The following is a 17,693-nucleotide window of genomic DNA, read 5'->3' on the forward strand; positions in this document are numbered from 1 at the left end:
CTACCAGTTAACAGAATGTTCTTTCATCACTGCCTTTCAAGTATATATGTCCTTTGGAAAAGACTGAAGTGAGAAATTAAAAATCGGAGAACTAGAAAGGAAAGATATTCAAGAACATAGAAATTGTATTAGGGTAATAAACCAACATATGAAGCAGCAGATCACACAGTGAACTTTTTATTTTGTAACAATACAGATTTTAAGATAAGCATATTTAACTGCAGATTTAGCTTAAACCAAGAAGAAGAGAAGAGAAGAAATGCTGATATGTTGTATGAAAAAATTAGGGAACAGTTAAGAAGGAAAGAAGAGCAATATAGGAAAGAAGTTGAAGTGAAACAACAGCTTGAACTGAGTCTCCAAACACTGGAGATGGAATTGAGGACTGTAAAAAGTAATTTGAATCAGGTAAATTAATTTTGGATAAAAATTTTATATTTTTAACTTTATTTCATCCCTATTACTTATCCTTTTGATTTAATATATATTATCTAGGCTTAAAACAAAAATGTTATCTCATCTTAAGCTGACCTATGACCTTTATAACTAAAATTATTCATGATAAATCTTGGCACCTAATAGATGCCCAGTCTCTGTTTTCTGAATGAAGGAATGGAGAATAAGTTGAGTTTAATCACTAACATAAATGTTAATTTAGGCATTTAATGTTAAAATACAGGCTAAATATCTCTAAAATTATGATGAAACTAGTAAAATGTTTGACATTGTATTTCACAATTCTTTATTTGCCTGTATTTAAGAACCGTTTTTGCTCTTTGATGAATTTAGCTGACATTTATGTGAAAATTTGAGTAATTCTTGAGTAATAAAGGTTCCTGCATTTTAATATGCTATTTCCTTTTTATAAGTTTTTTTTGTTTTAAAATTCTGCTCTTGATTAACCTTTTAGACTTTTAAAAAATGCTAATAGACCCAAAACTTAATATATCTTTAGGTCGTACAAGAGCGAAATGACACTCAGAGGCAACTTTCTCGAGAACAGAATGCCAGAATGTTACAAGATGGAATTCTGACCAATCACCTTTCCAAACAAAAGGAGATTGAAATGACTCAAAGGAAAATGAATTCTGAGGTATTTCTATTTCCTTTAGTCATTTTCAAATATGTGTGTATATGTATTTGTATGTGTATATATTTTAAAAACCAACTATATATGCATCTTGGAAAGTATTGAGGATTTTTAAGCCATATATGTATATCTTGGGGGTGGTGGTAGTGTTTTTGGTCCATTGGATAAAGTGATGTTCTTAATTCAGCTCCACTTGTCTGCAGCAGTCAAGTAACGACATTCAGAATGGCCTCATCCAAAGGAGAAGCTTTTAATATCTTCCATAGGAATTGATGGTCTTTCCACAATCTCAAAACCCTTGCTACTAACAATAGATGCTTGAGTTTTTGGAAGTGATTTCATCACCTTGATATATTAATGGAGAGGTTAGTTTATTACTTCTACCCACAGGAAGGGAGGAAAAGTACAGCCAGTTCAGTGACCATATTTTGGATATTAATCTTCTCACTTTTGAGAAGAGTAATAGTGTGCTGCAAGTAGTATCTTATTTTGGTACAAAGAGCTTTTGAAACAATGATATGCCATGATACATACTTAGTGATAATTTAGTAATAAGTATTTTGTTCCTAGTAAAACAGTTTGGCATATTTCTCCCTGTTTCACATTATTACGGTTTCAAACATTATGAAGAGGAAACAAAAGTTATTGTGACAACAAATCATCTCATGATTTTCTAAGAGGAGCTCTACAGATTTTGTCCTATTTACCATCAGTGTTGTGAAATAAAAGTCTTCTTTTGTATTTAAGTATTTATACCACAGAAATAACTGATTTAGTGAAAGAAGACTACAAATAGAGTCAGAAGCCCCAAGGAAAATCATACAGCTGCTTATATTTTTTTTAACTTTTCCTTTTCAAAATCGTGATACTAAATGAGTCCATTGATATAGTAGAAGTGCTTAGTACAATGCCTAGATTTATTATTCATCAATAAACATAATTGTTATAACTGACTATAAAGATGTGAGAAAAGTAGAATATAGAATATTCTCAGAAAAAAGAAACTTGAAAAACTTCGGGAAATTTCGTCTGTCCAGATATATGCAGAGCCAAGGCTCTTACTATGGGTTGGTGTATGGATTAGATATCAGAATATAAACCCAATTTTTTAATGTGATCAAATTATTAATCTTTTATGCTTTTGAATTTGTTGTACTTCAGGGAAAGGCCTTTCCAATTCTGAGATTCTTAAAAATTTTCTAGTGATTTCTTTTTTACTTTTATGGATTAATTGTCTTCAAATAAATTTTTGAACTTTGGGAAGTTAATACTCTATAAGGTTTGAGTTTTGATCCAACTTTTTTTTTTTTCAATTGGATATGTACTTGTTGCAACCCTTTATTGTAAAATGTACAGCTTATTTCTTTAATTTCAGAGGAAATCATGATATGTCATTTTCTTGGGTGCTAACTCAAAGTTTCCTTTGTTTTACTTAGAATTCTCATAATCGTGAAGAAGAAAAAGACCTATTGCATAAAAATAGCATGTTGCAGGAAGAAATTGCTATGCTAAGACTAGAAATAGACACAATAAAAAATCAAAACCAGGAAAAAGAAAAGAAATGTTTTGAGGACCTTGGAATTGTAAAAGAAAAGAATGAAGACCTTCAGAAGACTATAAAGCAGAATGAGGAAACATTAACACAAACAATATCCCAGTATAATGGACGGCTTAGTGTTCTGACAGCTGAGAATGCAATGCTAAATTCTAAACTGGAGAATGAAAAGCAAAGCAAGGAAAGACTGGAAGCAGAAGTTGAATCATACCGTTCTAGATTGGCTGCTGCTATACATGATCGTGATCAAAGTGAGACATCAAAAAGAGACCTAGAACTTGCTTTCCAGAGAGCAAGAGATGAGTGGTCTCGTTTACAGGACAAAATGAATTTTGATGCGTCTAACCTAAAAGATAACAATGAGATTCTTTCTCAGCAACTATTTAAAACTGAAAGTAAACTCAATAACCTAGAAATTGAGCTCCATCACACAAGAGATGCCCTCAGAGAAAAGACTTTGGGTTTAGAACGGGTACAAAAGGACCTAAGCCAAACCCAGTGTCAAATGAAGGAAATGGAACAAAAGTATCAAAATGAACAAGTTAAAGTGAATAAATACATTGGAAAGCAGGAGTCTGTAGAGGAGAGATTGTCTCAACTACAAAGTGAGAATATGCTGCTTCGACAACAACTGGATGATGCCCACAACAAGGCTGACAATAAAGAGAAGACAGTGATTAATATTCAAGACCAATTTCATGCTATTTTGCAAAAACTTCAAGCTGAGAGCGAAAAGCAAAGTCTTCTGCTAGAAGAAAGAAATAAGGAGTTAATCAGTGAATGTAATCACTTAAAAGAAAGACAGTATCAATATGAAAATGAAAAGGCAGAAAGAGAAGTAAGTATCAAGAAAGATAAATATTTTTCAAACCTCCCGAAAGAAAATTTAAAATAATATATGGTTATGTAGTTAACTATAAAAATAAATAGATAAGCTTATTTACGCTATCAGTTTAGAAACATCCCTTGTTTTCAGCAAATAAAAGAACTGAGAAATGCTTTACTTTGAGTAAAGACATTGTATCATCTATGAAATTTTGAGTTTTAAGTTATGAATTGTTAATAGACTTGTATGAATAGTAAACTGATGTGAATAATGTAGTCTTTTACTGCTGAAGATAAAATTTTAATGTCTTTATGTTGCCCCATCTTAAGAACATTTTCATTTATCTGCCACCATGAAACAGATAAATGGAAATGCTCATACCTGAAATGAGTATTTTGAAATTAAGATTCAATTAAGTGTGTTATTTTGACAGTTAATTCCAGATTTCCCAGATAAACTGAAGTATATTGCTGTATCTCTTAATACTTTTCTGTCAGTAGCTTTTTATGTATTTCAGTTAGTATAATTTTATTTTTTTTTATTTTTTATTTTTCTTTTTTTTTTTTTGAGACAGAGTCTTGCTCTGTTGCCCAGGCTGGAGTGCAGTGGCCGGATCTCAGCTCACTGCAAGCTCCGCCTCCCGGGTTTACGCCATTCTCCTGCCTCAGCCTCCTGGGTAGCTGGGACTACAGGCGCCCACCACCGCGCCTGGCTATTTTTTTGTATTTTTTAGTAGAGACGGGGGTTTCACCATGTTAGCCAGGATGGTCTCGATCTCCCGACTTCGTGATCCGCCCGTCTTGGCCTCCCAAAGTGCCGGGATTACAGGCTTGAACCACCGTGCCCAGCCGATGTAATTTTATTTTTATTCTTGTCAATTTGAATTGTCTAAAAATATTTCAGTCTCAAATTACATATTGTTATGATCTCTCAATTCTTTAAAGCATGTACTTTTTATTAAACCATAATTTGGGACAAATGTGCACTTTAGCAACCATATTTGATTTAATCTTCCCACTGGTATTTATAATTTACTTTGAATATATTATGAGCAAATAATTTGCTCATAATTTTCATTTCAATGCCCAGTGACTATCATTTGGGTGTAACTTTGTTTAGTACAAAGATAAGTGTAGCGATTTGTGATTTATTAGTTTGGTATTGGACCACCATTTTCACACTAATGAGTGGTGGCAGGATTCACAGGCAGCAAGAATGGAGTGAGTAGGGGAGAATCATAGCAGCTGAGGTCAGGGAGGCAGGTGGAGGCCAGGTTACCTAGGGCCTCTAAGGCCATTGGAATTTACCTGTATTCTGAGATAGGAATCTTTTGGAATAATTTGAGCAAGCAATTGAATATGTGAGGAGCTCTGAAGTTGATTTGATGTTCTAATAAAAAAGAGCAAAAATGTTTGATAGGGTACAATTAATCACTACCAGTTCCACTCACATAACTATTTCGAGACTTCAGTAGGTTGTTAAGTATTGTAAATTCATTGTGGGGGGTGGGGGGGGGGAAATGAATGAATAATGGGCTGCATCTGTTGTCTAAGTAACGTCATACCTAATTGGCAGGAAGATAACACCTGTGTCCTTAACTGAATTCAGTAATAAACAGGAATGTGTACATATGAGGACAAGAAGGTGAATCAATGTATATGGTAATTTTTTAAATTGTATATGTCATAGTTAAATATTATTAACAATTTATTTTTTTACATAATAATAAGGTGATTTATAAAATCAGTAACAAAAATGTCTTATCAGGTTGTTGTGAGACAACTTCAACAAGAACTAGCTGATACCCTAAAAAAACAATCTATGTCAGAGGCTTCACTGGAGGTTACATCACGTTATCGTATTAATTTAGAAGATGAGACACAGGATTTAAAGAAGAAATTAGGTCAAATCAGAAATCAAGTATGTATGAAATTTAACATGTCAACAGTTAATCTATAACTGGTTAAATATATAGTGTTTTATCATACTAATTTAGTAGGTAACCTTCTTTTGTACTTTCATTATAATTAATTTAAATTTTATTAACTTTTTTTTTCTTTGAGATGGAGTCTCGCTTTATCGCCCAGGCTGGAGCACGGTGGCATGGTGGCACGGTGGCACGATGTCAGTTCACTGCAAGCCCCACCTCCCAGGTTCACACCATTCTCCTGCCTCAGCCTCCTGAGTAGCTCGGACTACAGGCGCCTGCCACCACGCCTGGTTAATTTTTTTGTTTGTTTGTTTTTTGTTTTTTTAGTACAGTCGAGGTTTGACCATGTTAGCCAGGATGATCTCCATCTGCTGACCTCGTGATCCACCTGCCTCAGCCTTCCAATGTGCTGGGATTACAGGCGTGAGCCACCGCGCCCGGCCTAGATTTTATTATCTTTATAATACACTTGCTTCTTCTTTTTTTTTTTTTTTGAGACAGTCTCACTCTGTTGCCCAGGCTAGAGTACAGTGGCACTGTCTCAGCTCACTGCAACCTCCACCTCCCGGGTTCAAGCGATTCTCCTGCCTCAGCCTTCTGAGTAGCTGGCATTACAGGTGTGTGCCAGCATGCCCAGCTAATTTTTTTTTTTTGCAACAGAGTCTCACTCTGTAGCCCAGGCTGGAGTGCAGTGGCATGATCTTGGCTCATTGCAACCTCCGCCTCCTGGGTTCAAGTGATTCTCCTGCCTCAGCCTCCCAAGTAGCTGGGATTACAGGCGCCCACCACCAGGCCTGGCTAATTTTTGTATTTACAGTAGAAATAGGGTTTTGCGATGTTGGCCAGGTTGATCTCAAACTCCTAACCTCAGGTGATCCACCCTCCTTGGCCTCCCAAAGTGCTGGGATTACAAGAGTGAGCCACCATGCCTGGCCTAATTTTTGTATTTTTAATAGAGACAGGGTTTCACCATGTTGGCCAGGCTGGTCTCGAATTCCTGACCGCACGTGTTCCACCTGCCTGAGCCTCCCAAGTGCTGTTATTACAGATGTGAGCCACCGCACCTATCTTGTTTATTAAACTCTGACTTTCATTCTGCCATTTTTTCTTATAATTGCACATTTAAAAAAATAATATTTACCCTTACGAAAGTTGAGAATTATACATCATTCCTCATGGAAGTTGAGAGAGTTTTTTTCCTGTTAAATGGTATTTTTTAGTGATTTTTCTATTGTCATGGTGAAGCAAGCCAGATTAAGTTAGAGGATAATGTTTAATGGAATGTTCCAGAAAATTGTCTTATTTCTTATTTTCACTTTTGTGAATGGATACAGAATCTGTGTTGATTTATTTTATGGATTTCAAATTAATTTGTACAGAAAGGCCATTAACTTTTCTCCAAAATGCAAATATTTTAGGTTAATTTATAAACTATTTAAAATAGGCATTTCCTTCATTTTCCTTTCATTTAAAATATATTATAAAAACATAGAAATATTTAGATTATGTATAGTATGTATATCTAAAGTAGAGAATTAAGAAAATTATCTAGATCCCTCTGTTGGATTTTTAAAAAACAACATTGAGATATAATTTACATACCATACAGTTCACTCATTTAAGGTGTAAAATTCAGTGTCTCTTAGATTATTTACAGAGTTGTGTAACCATCACCACAGTCAATTTTAGAACATTGTTATCACTCTGAAAAGAAACCCCACATCCCTTAGCCATCACTACCATCCCTGTCCGTGTCCCTGCACCTTCTCCAGTCCTAGGTAATCACCATCTACTTTTTGTTTCCTTAAATTTGTCTGTTCTGAACATTTCATATAAATAGAGTCATACAATATGCAGTCTTTTATGAGTGGCTTCTTTTACTTAGCATGTTTCTGGGGTTCATCTGTGTTGCAGCACATATCAGTACTTCATTTCTTTTTATTGTTGAATAATAATCTATTGTATGGCTATACCAGTTATCCATTCGTCAGTGGATGGGCCTCTAGTTTGTTTCTACTTTTTGGCTACTGTAAATAATGCTGCGATGAACATTCATTTATAAGACATGTTTTTATTCTCCTGCCACTGGATTTTATCCTCAGGGTTAATCGGGCTGCTTTCACCATCTCTCTGCTTTACTCCTGCTGTTCTTCCTGTCTTTGCAGTTTGTATTTGTCTAGCCTCATTCCTTCAGACCTGGCACACAATTCCCTCTCCTTTGGGAAGCTTTCTCTGACTGTTCTGGCTCTCATTGACCTCACATTTTAGCATTTTTTATCTAGTCTGTGTAGAACAATTTGCCCTTAATTTAACTTCAATTTTATTTTTTTCATGAGGGAGAAACTTACCTAATTATAAATTTGCCTACGAGGTGAATAATATCTGATATGCCTGTCACATATCCTTGTATAAATTGAAAATATTTTAGCTTAGCAATTGTTAGGTTAAAATTACTTTATATTATACTAAGAATTTCTTCTTTGAGACATTGGTACAATAAAGCTTTTATTCTATTTTTATTATTTTTTTTTATAAGCCCATGGCTAACATAGGTGGTTATTCTAAATATATTTTAAGTAATTAAATATAACTGGAAACCACTTAATCTAATAAAGGAAACTTATTCAATCAAATGCTCATGTTTTTCTCACTATGAAAAAAATCTAAATTTACATTTCTTTATTATGTAGCCAGAGCTGGGATTCATAGATTCATACCACTTTACCAGCCAAAGAGCTCCGGCTGCAGCTTTTCTGATATGCCATGTGACATAACCTTAGCCTTAAGCTCATCAGAGTGCTTGCTAAAGCAGCTCAGCATAGATACTTGTTGGGAATGACTTGATTTAGGAACCTTGTTTTGCAGTAGAGTCCAGTGTTTTTAGTCCAGTGCTCTGATGGCCATGTAAGTTATGTACTACTCATTCCAGGAGGTGCTGTTTACAATGTGGTCATCGTCCACTGAGGATAGCAGAGACAAAGTAATCTATAATTGTTTAAAGTGCTGTTGGCTAGTGGAATTGGCGAAAGTTCTGTGAAGTACTAGGGGTGTATTCTGGGCCTCATGCTCCCCATTTGCTTTCACTTCCAGTGGTGTGAAGAATGATTCAGTGTAGCTATAGGAGACCACTTCAATTGGCATGCCAGCTGCCTAAAATATATATTTTTATTAGAACACAAAATACAGTAAAAATCACAAAAACAGCAAATGTTATATATAGCTCACTATATGCCATGTACTCATCTAAGTACTTCATGTGCATATTCTTTGACTGAATCTTCTTACCATCCCAGTGAAATAGATACTATTACTGTCGCTATTTCTGTTTTACCGATGAAGAAACTGAGACACTGATCCTTAATTTGCTCAAGGTCACACAGCTGGTAACTGGCGGAGCTGGGATTCCCACCCAGCCGTTCTAGCTTCTGTGTGGATACTGCCTCTCAGTTTCATGAAACATCTAGTTGTCAACTAACATGTCATCATGTTAATTTTTATAATCACTGGCATCGCCATGGTCATTCACATCTATAAATATTAAAATTATAGTTGACGTGGTGGTGCTTGGAATGCAAAAATATAAATGCTTACCGTAAGGTAATTTCCTGTGTTTCTCCATTTTACCAAGTTTGTAAATTTGAGTATTTATCTGATAAAATATAGTTTGAAAACAAGAATAATGTGTTTTAGTTGTAGAACGCAGGTTGATAAACTTTTCTGTAGAGGGCCAGATAGTATTATTTTAGACTTTGGGAGCCATGGATACCTGCTGCAACAAATCAGCTCTATGGCCACAGCACAAAAGTAGCCATAAACTATGCATATTAAAGGAATGTGACTGTGTTCCAATACAGTTTAGTTACAAAAAGAGGTGGTGAGCAGATTTGTGCTAGATTATTAGTAAAGTGTTGTTCTTTTTTTATTCTTTGTTTTAGTTGCAAGAAGCACAGGATCAACATACAGAAGCTGTCAGATGTGCTGAGAAGATGCAACATCACAAGCAAAAGTAAAATTTAAAACAGCACACACAAAAACATGATTATTTATAGAGCAAATAAGCAGTTATTTATAGAGCAAATAAGCAGTATGAGAGTATTTATAGAGCAAATAAGCAGTTATTTATAGAACAAATAAGTAGTATGAGAATTATATCAGCTATGATCATAGGTACATCTGTGTGAAGTCAAGGAAAAATTTCAGCATTAAGCAATTTTGAAATGTACTTTTTTTATATTATCCTAGAATTTTGTGCATTATCCACAAACCACAAGTAGAAAAATGATAGAGTTACCAAATCACCTACTTTTGAAATCTTTAAGCATTTATGTAATTATACCTTCAGGTGTTTGCTAAGAAATTACACAGTATTTTAAAAATTTATCTGTGAGAATAATTATTCTAAAATATACATTGCAGGCTTGAAAAAGATAATGCCAAGTTAAAAGTTACAATCAAAAAGCAAATGGACAAAATTGAGGAGCTTCAGAAAAACCTGTTAAATGCAAATTTGGTAAGTTAACCTTTTAAGTTCTGTCATAGTGAAAAGGAATTTTATTGCTTTAGTAAGACAAGTGGAGTATCCCTTATTTAAAGTACTTGAGACTAGAAGTGTTTCACATTTTGGATTTTTTTTTTATTTTGGAATATTTGTACGTACATAATGAGATATCTTGGAGACAGGACCCAAATCTAAACATGAAATTAATTTGTGTTTCATGTATACCTTATATATGTAGCCTGAAATTATGTAATATTTTTAAAATAATTTTATACATGGAACAAAGTTTTGACCATGTTTTCACTGTGATATGTCACATGAGGTTAAGTATGGAATTTTCCATTTGTGGCATCCTGTCCACACTCAGAGTTTCAGAGTTTGGAACATTTTGAATTTCAAATTTTCAGATGTTCCTCAGCTGATAGATGGGGTTACATCCTCATAAACACATTATAAGTTGAAAATATTATAAGATGAAATTTAATACACCTACCAACATGATAGCTTAGCCTTAAACCTGCTCTGAACACTTACATTAGCCTACAGTTTGACAAAATCATCTAACACAAAGTCTAATAATAAAGTATTGAATATCTCATATACCACATATTGCTAGCCAGGGAAAAGATCAAAATTCAAGATTTGAAGTTTGTTGAAATTGTGATGGTTTCACACCATTGTAAAGTCAAAATGTATTAATAAGTTGACCCCTGGTAAGTCAATTCAACTTGTAGTGGTTTCACACGCTCTTATAGTCGAAAAACCGTAAGTTGGACTGTTGTAAGTTTGGGACTATCTGTATGTAAGAATATTTTAGATAATATGATAATCTTCATTGATAAAAGTATTTATTGTATTCATGGTAATACCGCTTGCTACTATTAGTACAAGTCTTAACGTTATAGAAGTTGACTGAATTCATAACATTAATGAGTTTGGTAGTAAGATTTTTAATATAAAAGATTGTGATCGCCTAAAAACTGTTTTTTCTGTACATTTTGTTTGTTCATTCATCCATTGATGGACATTTGGATTATTTCTGTCTTTTGCTTATTGTGAGTAATGCTGCTACGGACATTGGTGTACGATTGTGAGTCCCTGCTAATACTTATAATGTCTTTTGAAATTTTAAGAAATTTGAGTAATGATTTGATCTACAATTTGAATTTCTTTTTTAATCTAAATTTGTATTCCTCATCAAGAATGGATACTAGGTCATTATACAAGCATTTTTTCCCCAAAGTAATGTGTTTTTCTCTTTGGATTTTAAAAGAGAAACCTGTGAAAAAGTAGAAATGGCTGCTCCAGCAGGACATCACAGAAGAACACAGTGCTCCTAGCACTGCAGATTCAGAAACTTTTTTTCCCATTTATCTGTGTTCATCAGTCTTTCAAAACCTTAACAGTCCCTTCCAGGCACAGTGGCTCATGCTTGTAATTCCAGCACTTTGGGAAGCTGAGACGGGGTGGATCACCTGAGGTTAGGAGTTTGAGACCAGCCTGGCCAACATGGCAAAACCCTATCTCTACTGTAAATGCAAAAATTTGCCATATTCCTTACTCATGCCAGGCATGGTGGCAGGTACCTGTAATCCCAGCTACTCAGGAGGCTGAGGCAGGAGAATCGCTTGAACCCAGGAAGTGGAGGTTACAGTGAGCCAAGATTGCGCCATTGCGCTCTAGCCTGGGTGACAGAGCGAAACTCCGTCTCAAAAAAAAAACTAAAAAAAACGAAACAGTCTAGTCTCAGAAAAGTTGGCTATGTAATCCACAATACCAGTTTATTGATGTACCAATTTAATGATGTATTTATTGATGTTCTGCTTGATGTTTAACAATCAGAACAGGATTCTCTGGTCATTCACACTTTCCTATGTAGAAATGAAGATCAGAAGGTTGCATTGTGAATACTGAAGTGGAGCAATGAGGTTGATGCTTCTACTAATGTTTCTTGAAGTCACAATAGGAAGATTTATGCAACTCTCCTATACAGATATACCTATCAGAAGAAACATCGACAAGATTTTTTTCTAGATTTCATGTGTTAGTCCTACTTTATTGGCATCCTTTTCACACAAGTGACATGGCAATATATTGATATGAAGTCTCCTGTGAATGAGAGTGTGGGGGTGGGGGGGACATCCCCTTATATGGGTGTCTTCCAGGAAAATATCAACGTCTCAGAAATGGAAAATTTAGTAAAAGTACTGAAAACCTGCTAAGCGTATTCAAAAATAATGCGGGATTTTCTGTAGATTCCCATAGAAATGAGTAAGGAATATGGCATATAATTATTAGTACACTTTGAAGTGTACACTGTGAATCAAAAATTTAATAGAGACAGCTTTCATCCAACTCATCAATAGCCCCTAACTTTTCCAAAAGGTTCTCATCTCATGTCTTTATGGAAAAGGGAATTATTCAAAAGAAAGCAGAGGCAAACAATCAATAATCTGTCCCTTGCGGAAAAGTTTGGCATTATAAAAGAAAAAGTATGCTGGTTGACATCCTAAGGGTGAGTGTGCCCACCCAAGATGAAAAAATAGCACTATACTCAAAATAACACTAATAAGAATCAACATAAAATGTACAAAATTAGCTATCTACAAAAGGAATCTGCACCAAGTAATGGTTTATGGGTGTGTGGTTGAGAATATTAATTGTTTATGGAAGTGAACCAGAAGGAAGAGACCTCAGGAAAGAGGTGTGGGATGGAAATCTAGATTAGGGAATCTGGGATGAAGCCTTGAGATTTAAGGAGCTCTTAGAGAATTTAGAAGAGAAATGGAAGGGGACAGAACTCAGCATGAGGGGCTGCTGCATTTAGAAATGAAGTGGGGTCAGAGCAGTCTGGGAGAGGGTATGGTCACTGTTAGTAGTTGCTGCTGAGAAGTAAAGCAGATTAAAGATTAAACAATAGGGCCTTGATGATTTTCAGAGTTTTAAAATGAGAATTATAAGATTGAAAATTAGATTTTAGTATAAAAGAAGACAAGTGATGAAAAAGTAGATCTCTAGATGAGACCATGTATTAAAAAATAATAGAGTCTGGCGAGCACTGTAGCTGACACCTGTAATCCCAGTGCTTTAGGAGACTGAGGCAGGAGGATTGCTTCAGACTAGGAATTGAGACCAGCCTGGGCAGCATAGCAAGACTCTGTCTCTAAAAAATATAAAATAAGTTAGCCAGTGTGGTGGTGCACGCCTGTTCTCCTAGCTACTGAGGAGGCTGAGGTGGGAGGATTGCTTGAGCCCTGGAGTTCAAGGCTGCAGTGAACTATGATTGCACCATTGCACTACAGCTTGGTTGACAGAGTGAGACCCTATTACGTAAACAAACAAACAAAAAGGAAAGTCCAGTGGAAAAACGGGATGATTTTGTTTTTGCATTGATGTATGCTGAGGTTTTATTGTAAGATTTTTATTGGATTGATGCATGCTGAGTTTTTTATTTTTTATTTGTTGTACATAGCATAACATTTGCTATTTTCATCATTTTTAAGTGTTAATGTCACTTTGGCGTATAATGTCAACTTCTCTCTTCATCTTTTACTTCGAACTTTTATTTAAGTTCAGTGTGCATTAGACAGATATTTTTATCTCTTTTTATGTTTTGTGCCTTATCTTGCCTATGTTATCCTTGGTAATGTTTATTTATTTTGAATAGCTATTCAAAGATATTCAAATATTCAGATGTTTGAATGTCATAAAGATACCCATTATTAATTAAACTCCTAAAAGTGCAAAAAAAAAAAAAATGCCACAAGAATCAGGCAAAAGTTATGTTTTTGTTTATTGTGGAGAAGACAAACTTTATTTAAAGAGAAATGGTTAATAGAAAAGGAAAAATTGAAACTCATGGAAGAATGTTTATAACGAATGAGAGATAGCTCATCTTGAAGTCAGGTGTATATAAAAAATGTAATGGGAAGCAGATGAAGGTTTTCTAAAAATTTTCTTAGTAAGATTTGGTTTTAACAAAAACTGGAATATCTTGAACTATTGATGACAATGTTTCTAGAGCAACTTTAGAAAGGAGAACATACATCTAAAATAACTGTTTTTAAAAATTTCATTAACACTTAGTATTTTATGTGTAAAAACTTCTATTTTTAACAAATAAATTTTGGTAATTTAAGTTCCAGAGAAGAAATATGAGCTGTTTTAAGAAAAGTCATTTTTGAAATCTGTTCTTATTGGTATCAGGTTTATAAACTGATAAACAGTTTATAAACTGTGTTTTATAAACCTGCCTAAACATATGTTACTCATGAACTCATGAGAAGTGATAGTTTTAAGAACAAAAGTGTTTTTAGAGTTTTAAAAATAATTGAAAATATTTTGTTTCAAAGTCTGAAGATGAAAAGGAACAATTAAAGAAACTTACGGAATTAAAACAGTCTCTGGAATGTAATTTGGATCAAGAAATGAAGAAAAATGTTGAATTAGAAAGAGAGATAACTGGGTAAGATTTTAGTATTTCAGATCATTTTAACCATTCATTAATTGATTAACTATAATTTTACTTTATTCAAAACTAGATACAAATTCATTTAATATCTACTTTTTCTTAATGAAATTATTCTTTTAAAATTGTTTTAGAAAGTTGCAGCACAATCTGAAACTTTGAATGCCTAAATATTACACTTAGTCTTCATTGATTTTGAAAACAGTAACAATGCCTTTGGCGTATAATGTCAACTTCTCTCTTCATCTTTTACTTCGAACTTTTATTTCTGAAGATATTTTCATTCTCTTTGGTAATCTTTCTCTCTTTGGTAGTGTCCAAAGATATTCAGATCTTTTAATATCTGAAAACCTATCTGTATCACATCAAAAATTATCTTGATTTAGCTTATGCTTTCTTTCTGCCTCTTGTGTGTGTGTGTGTGTGTGTCTAGTCATAAAATATATCATGGAAATTTACTCATGGAAATTTCCCATGGATAGCTCCCATGTGTACCTGAGGTATACATGTTATTAAACTTCTGTTTGTTTTAAAACACATATGCCTCATACATATACACATCTATGTATGATTTAAGAGTAAAATGAACAATCGTGTTTTTACTATCCAGATTTAAAAATGGAATGTTACCCGTTGTCTTGGAAGCCCCAACAAGGCTTTTTCTATTTATTTGCTGAGTACTTACGTTTGTTGCGATTCTAATTACTATTTTTCTCTCATTGTCTTTCTCTGACATGGTTTTGCATCCCTTTTACTTTGTTAGCATTGTGGTAGCAAAGATTTCTAGATCTCTTCTGACATGCTCTCTCTGCTCATTTCCTTTCTTCTAAAACTGTTTCCTTTTCCCCTTAACTCAGACATCAAAGATGTTTTCTTTCCTGTCTCTTGTCTACTTTGAATGATCTTGATGTTTTTTGTGTGTACTTTCTTTTTTTTGTACTTTTATTCTTATAAACTGTGGTCAGTGGATATCAAATGTATTTTTATGTCTTTTCCAACCATTTATGTATAAGTATGTATATGCTTTTCTTTTCTTTTTTCGGGAGTCTCTCTGTTGCCCAGGCTGGAGTGCGGTGGTGCAGTCACAGCTCACTGCAACCTCCACCTCCTGGGTTCAAGCAATTCTCCTGGCTCAGCTCCTGAGTAGCTGAGATTGTAAACATGCACCACCACGCCCAGCTAATTTTTGTCTTTTCAGTAGAGACGAGGTTTCACCATCTTGGCCAGGATGGTCTTGAACTCCTGAGCTCAAGTGATCCGCCTGGCGTGGCATCCCAGAGTGCTGGGATTTTAAGCATGAGCCACTAAGTTCAGCCTAAATATGTTTTTCGTCTTCACCTTGGACACTGATCTCTGGGTTATAGCTAATATTTGATAACAGGTTAATGTTTTATATTAACATATTAAAATGGATAGGAATAATTTACAAAAACTCGATGTGATTACAGTATTAACTCTTAATCTGCCATATATGTCATATAATTTTTCTTCACATTATTTACCTAAGATTATAATTTCATTAGAGTGTTTTCAAACTATGTCAGATTGAAATAAACGAGAGAATCATGATTTATACATTTGTGTCTCTAATATGCTAAAACATATCTGTTTCAATAATTATTAAATGTTTGCCTTTTTAAAACTTGAGTTACTCATTTTGTACCTTCCTGCAGATTTAAGAACCTCTTAAAAATGACAAGAAAGAAGTTAAATGAATATGAAAATGGAGAATTTAGTTTTCATGGAGATTTAAAATCTAGTCAATTTGAAATGGATATTCAGATTAATAAGCTAAAACATAAGGTAATTTTTAATAAGTTTTGGGACCAAAAAAAATCACTTAATTTTGGAAAATACAGACCTCTCAATGCTTTGAACAGTGAAATAAAGATTTTGTTTTTTTTAACTTTAGGGACTTGATACTAATAAAGAAAACTTTTTTTTTTTTTTTAAAGTTCAGGGGTACATGGGCAGGTTTGTTATATAGTTAAACTTATGTTACGGGAGTTTGTTGTATAGATTATTTTGTCACCTGGGTATTAAGCCTAGTGCCCATTAGTTGTTTTTCCTGATTCCTCTCCCTTCTCTCATCCTCCATCCTCTAGGAGGCCCCAGTGTCTGTTGTTCCCCTCCATGTATCCATGTGTTCTAATCATTTAGCTAGCTCCCACTTAGTAGTGAGAACTTGCAGTATTTGGTTTTCTCTTCCTGTGTTAGTTTACTAAGGATAATGGCTTCTAGCTCTGGACATAGGAACGGGCAAAGATTTCATGGCCAAGACACCAAAAGCAATTTCAACAAAAGCAAAAATTGACAGAATCTAACTAAACTAAAGAGCTTCTACAGAGCAAAGGAAGTATCAGCAGAGTAAACAGACAACCTACAGAATGGGAGAAAATTTTTGCAAACTATGCATCTGTCAGAGGTCTTATATCCGGCATCTGTAAGGAACTTACACAAATTTACAAGGAAAAAACAACCCCATTAAAAAGTGGGCAAAGGATGTGAATAGACACTTCTCAAAAGAAGACATACATGCAGCCAAACAAACATGATAAAAAGCTCAACGTCATTGATCATTAAAGAAATGCAAATCAAAACCTCAACAAGATACCATCTCATACTTGCCAGGAAGGCTATTATTAAAAAAAGTCAAAAAAATAAACTATTCATTTGACAAGGGACTAATATCCAGAATATACAAGGAACTCAAGTCGACAGCAAAAAGAATAAATAATCTAATTCAAAAGTAGGCAAAAAATCTGAAACAGACATTTCTCATAAGAAGACACACGAATGGCCAAAAGGTATATGGGAAAAAAACTCAACATCACTAATCATCAGGGAAGTGTACATCAAAACCACCAAGTGATACGATCTTATTCCAGTTAGAATCGCTACTATCAAAAGACAAAAAATAACAAATGCTAGCAGGGCTGCAGAGAACAGGGAACTCTTAGACATTGTTGGTGGGAATGTAAAGTAGTACAGCCATTATAAAAAACCATGTGGAGTTTTTTCAAAAAACTAAAAATAAAACTGCCATATGATGTAGTCATTCTACTATCAGGTATTTATCCAGGAAAAAGGAAATCAGCATATCAGAGGGATATCTGCATTCCCATGTTGATTGCAGTACTAATCACAGTAGCTAAGATGTGGACTCAACCAATGTCCATAGACAATGGAAAAGAAAAATACGGTGTATACAGATACATAAAGATGAAAACAGCAGACCCTGAGGTTTCCAAGAATGTGGAATCTGTACCAAGAAATGTGTTCAGAATCTGGGTGACAGGATCAGTAGAAGTCCAAACCTCGGCATC

The 17,693-nt window shown here is 34.4% G+C and overlaps 1 protein-coding gene across 4 annotated transcripts in view; it reads left to right on the plus strand.

Annotated features, from left to right (window-relative positions):
• Positions 1-17,693, plus strand: part of ANKRD26 (ankyrin repeat domain 26) — a 95,560-nt gene that overhangs the window by 61,234 nt on the left and 16,633 nt on the right. For all 4 annotated transcript variants that reach the window (XM_023194634.2, XM_023194635.2, XM_023194636.2 and 1 more), the window contains 8 exons: positions 225-408; positions 956-1,093; positions 2,527-3,483; positions 5,239-5,391; positions 9,337-9,407; positions 9,818-9,911; positions 14,252-14,364; positions 16,041-16,170. In XM_023194634.2, coding sequence (XP_023050402.2) covers positions 225-408; positions 956-1,093; positions 2,527-3,483; positions 5,239-5,391; positions 9,337-9,407; positions 9,818-9,911; positions 14,252-14,364; positions 16,041-16,170 — 1,840 coding nt within the window. The remainder of the gene's footprint in view (positions 1-224; positions 409-955; positions 1,094-2,526; positions 3,484-5,238; positions 5,392-9,336; positions 9,408-9,817; positions 9,912-14,251; positions 14,365-16,040; positions 16,171-17,693) is intronic.

This window comes from Piliocolobus tephrosceles, chromosome 9 (genome assembly GCF_002776525.5).
Source record: "Piliocolobus tephrosceles isolate RC106 chromosome 9, ASM277652v3, whole genome shotgun sequence".
In the NCBI taxonomy this organism is placed as follows: domain Eukaryota; kingdom Metazoa; phylum Chordata; class Mammalia; order Primates; family Cercopithecidae; genus Piliocolobus; species Piliocolobus tephrosceles.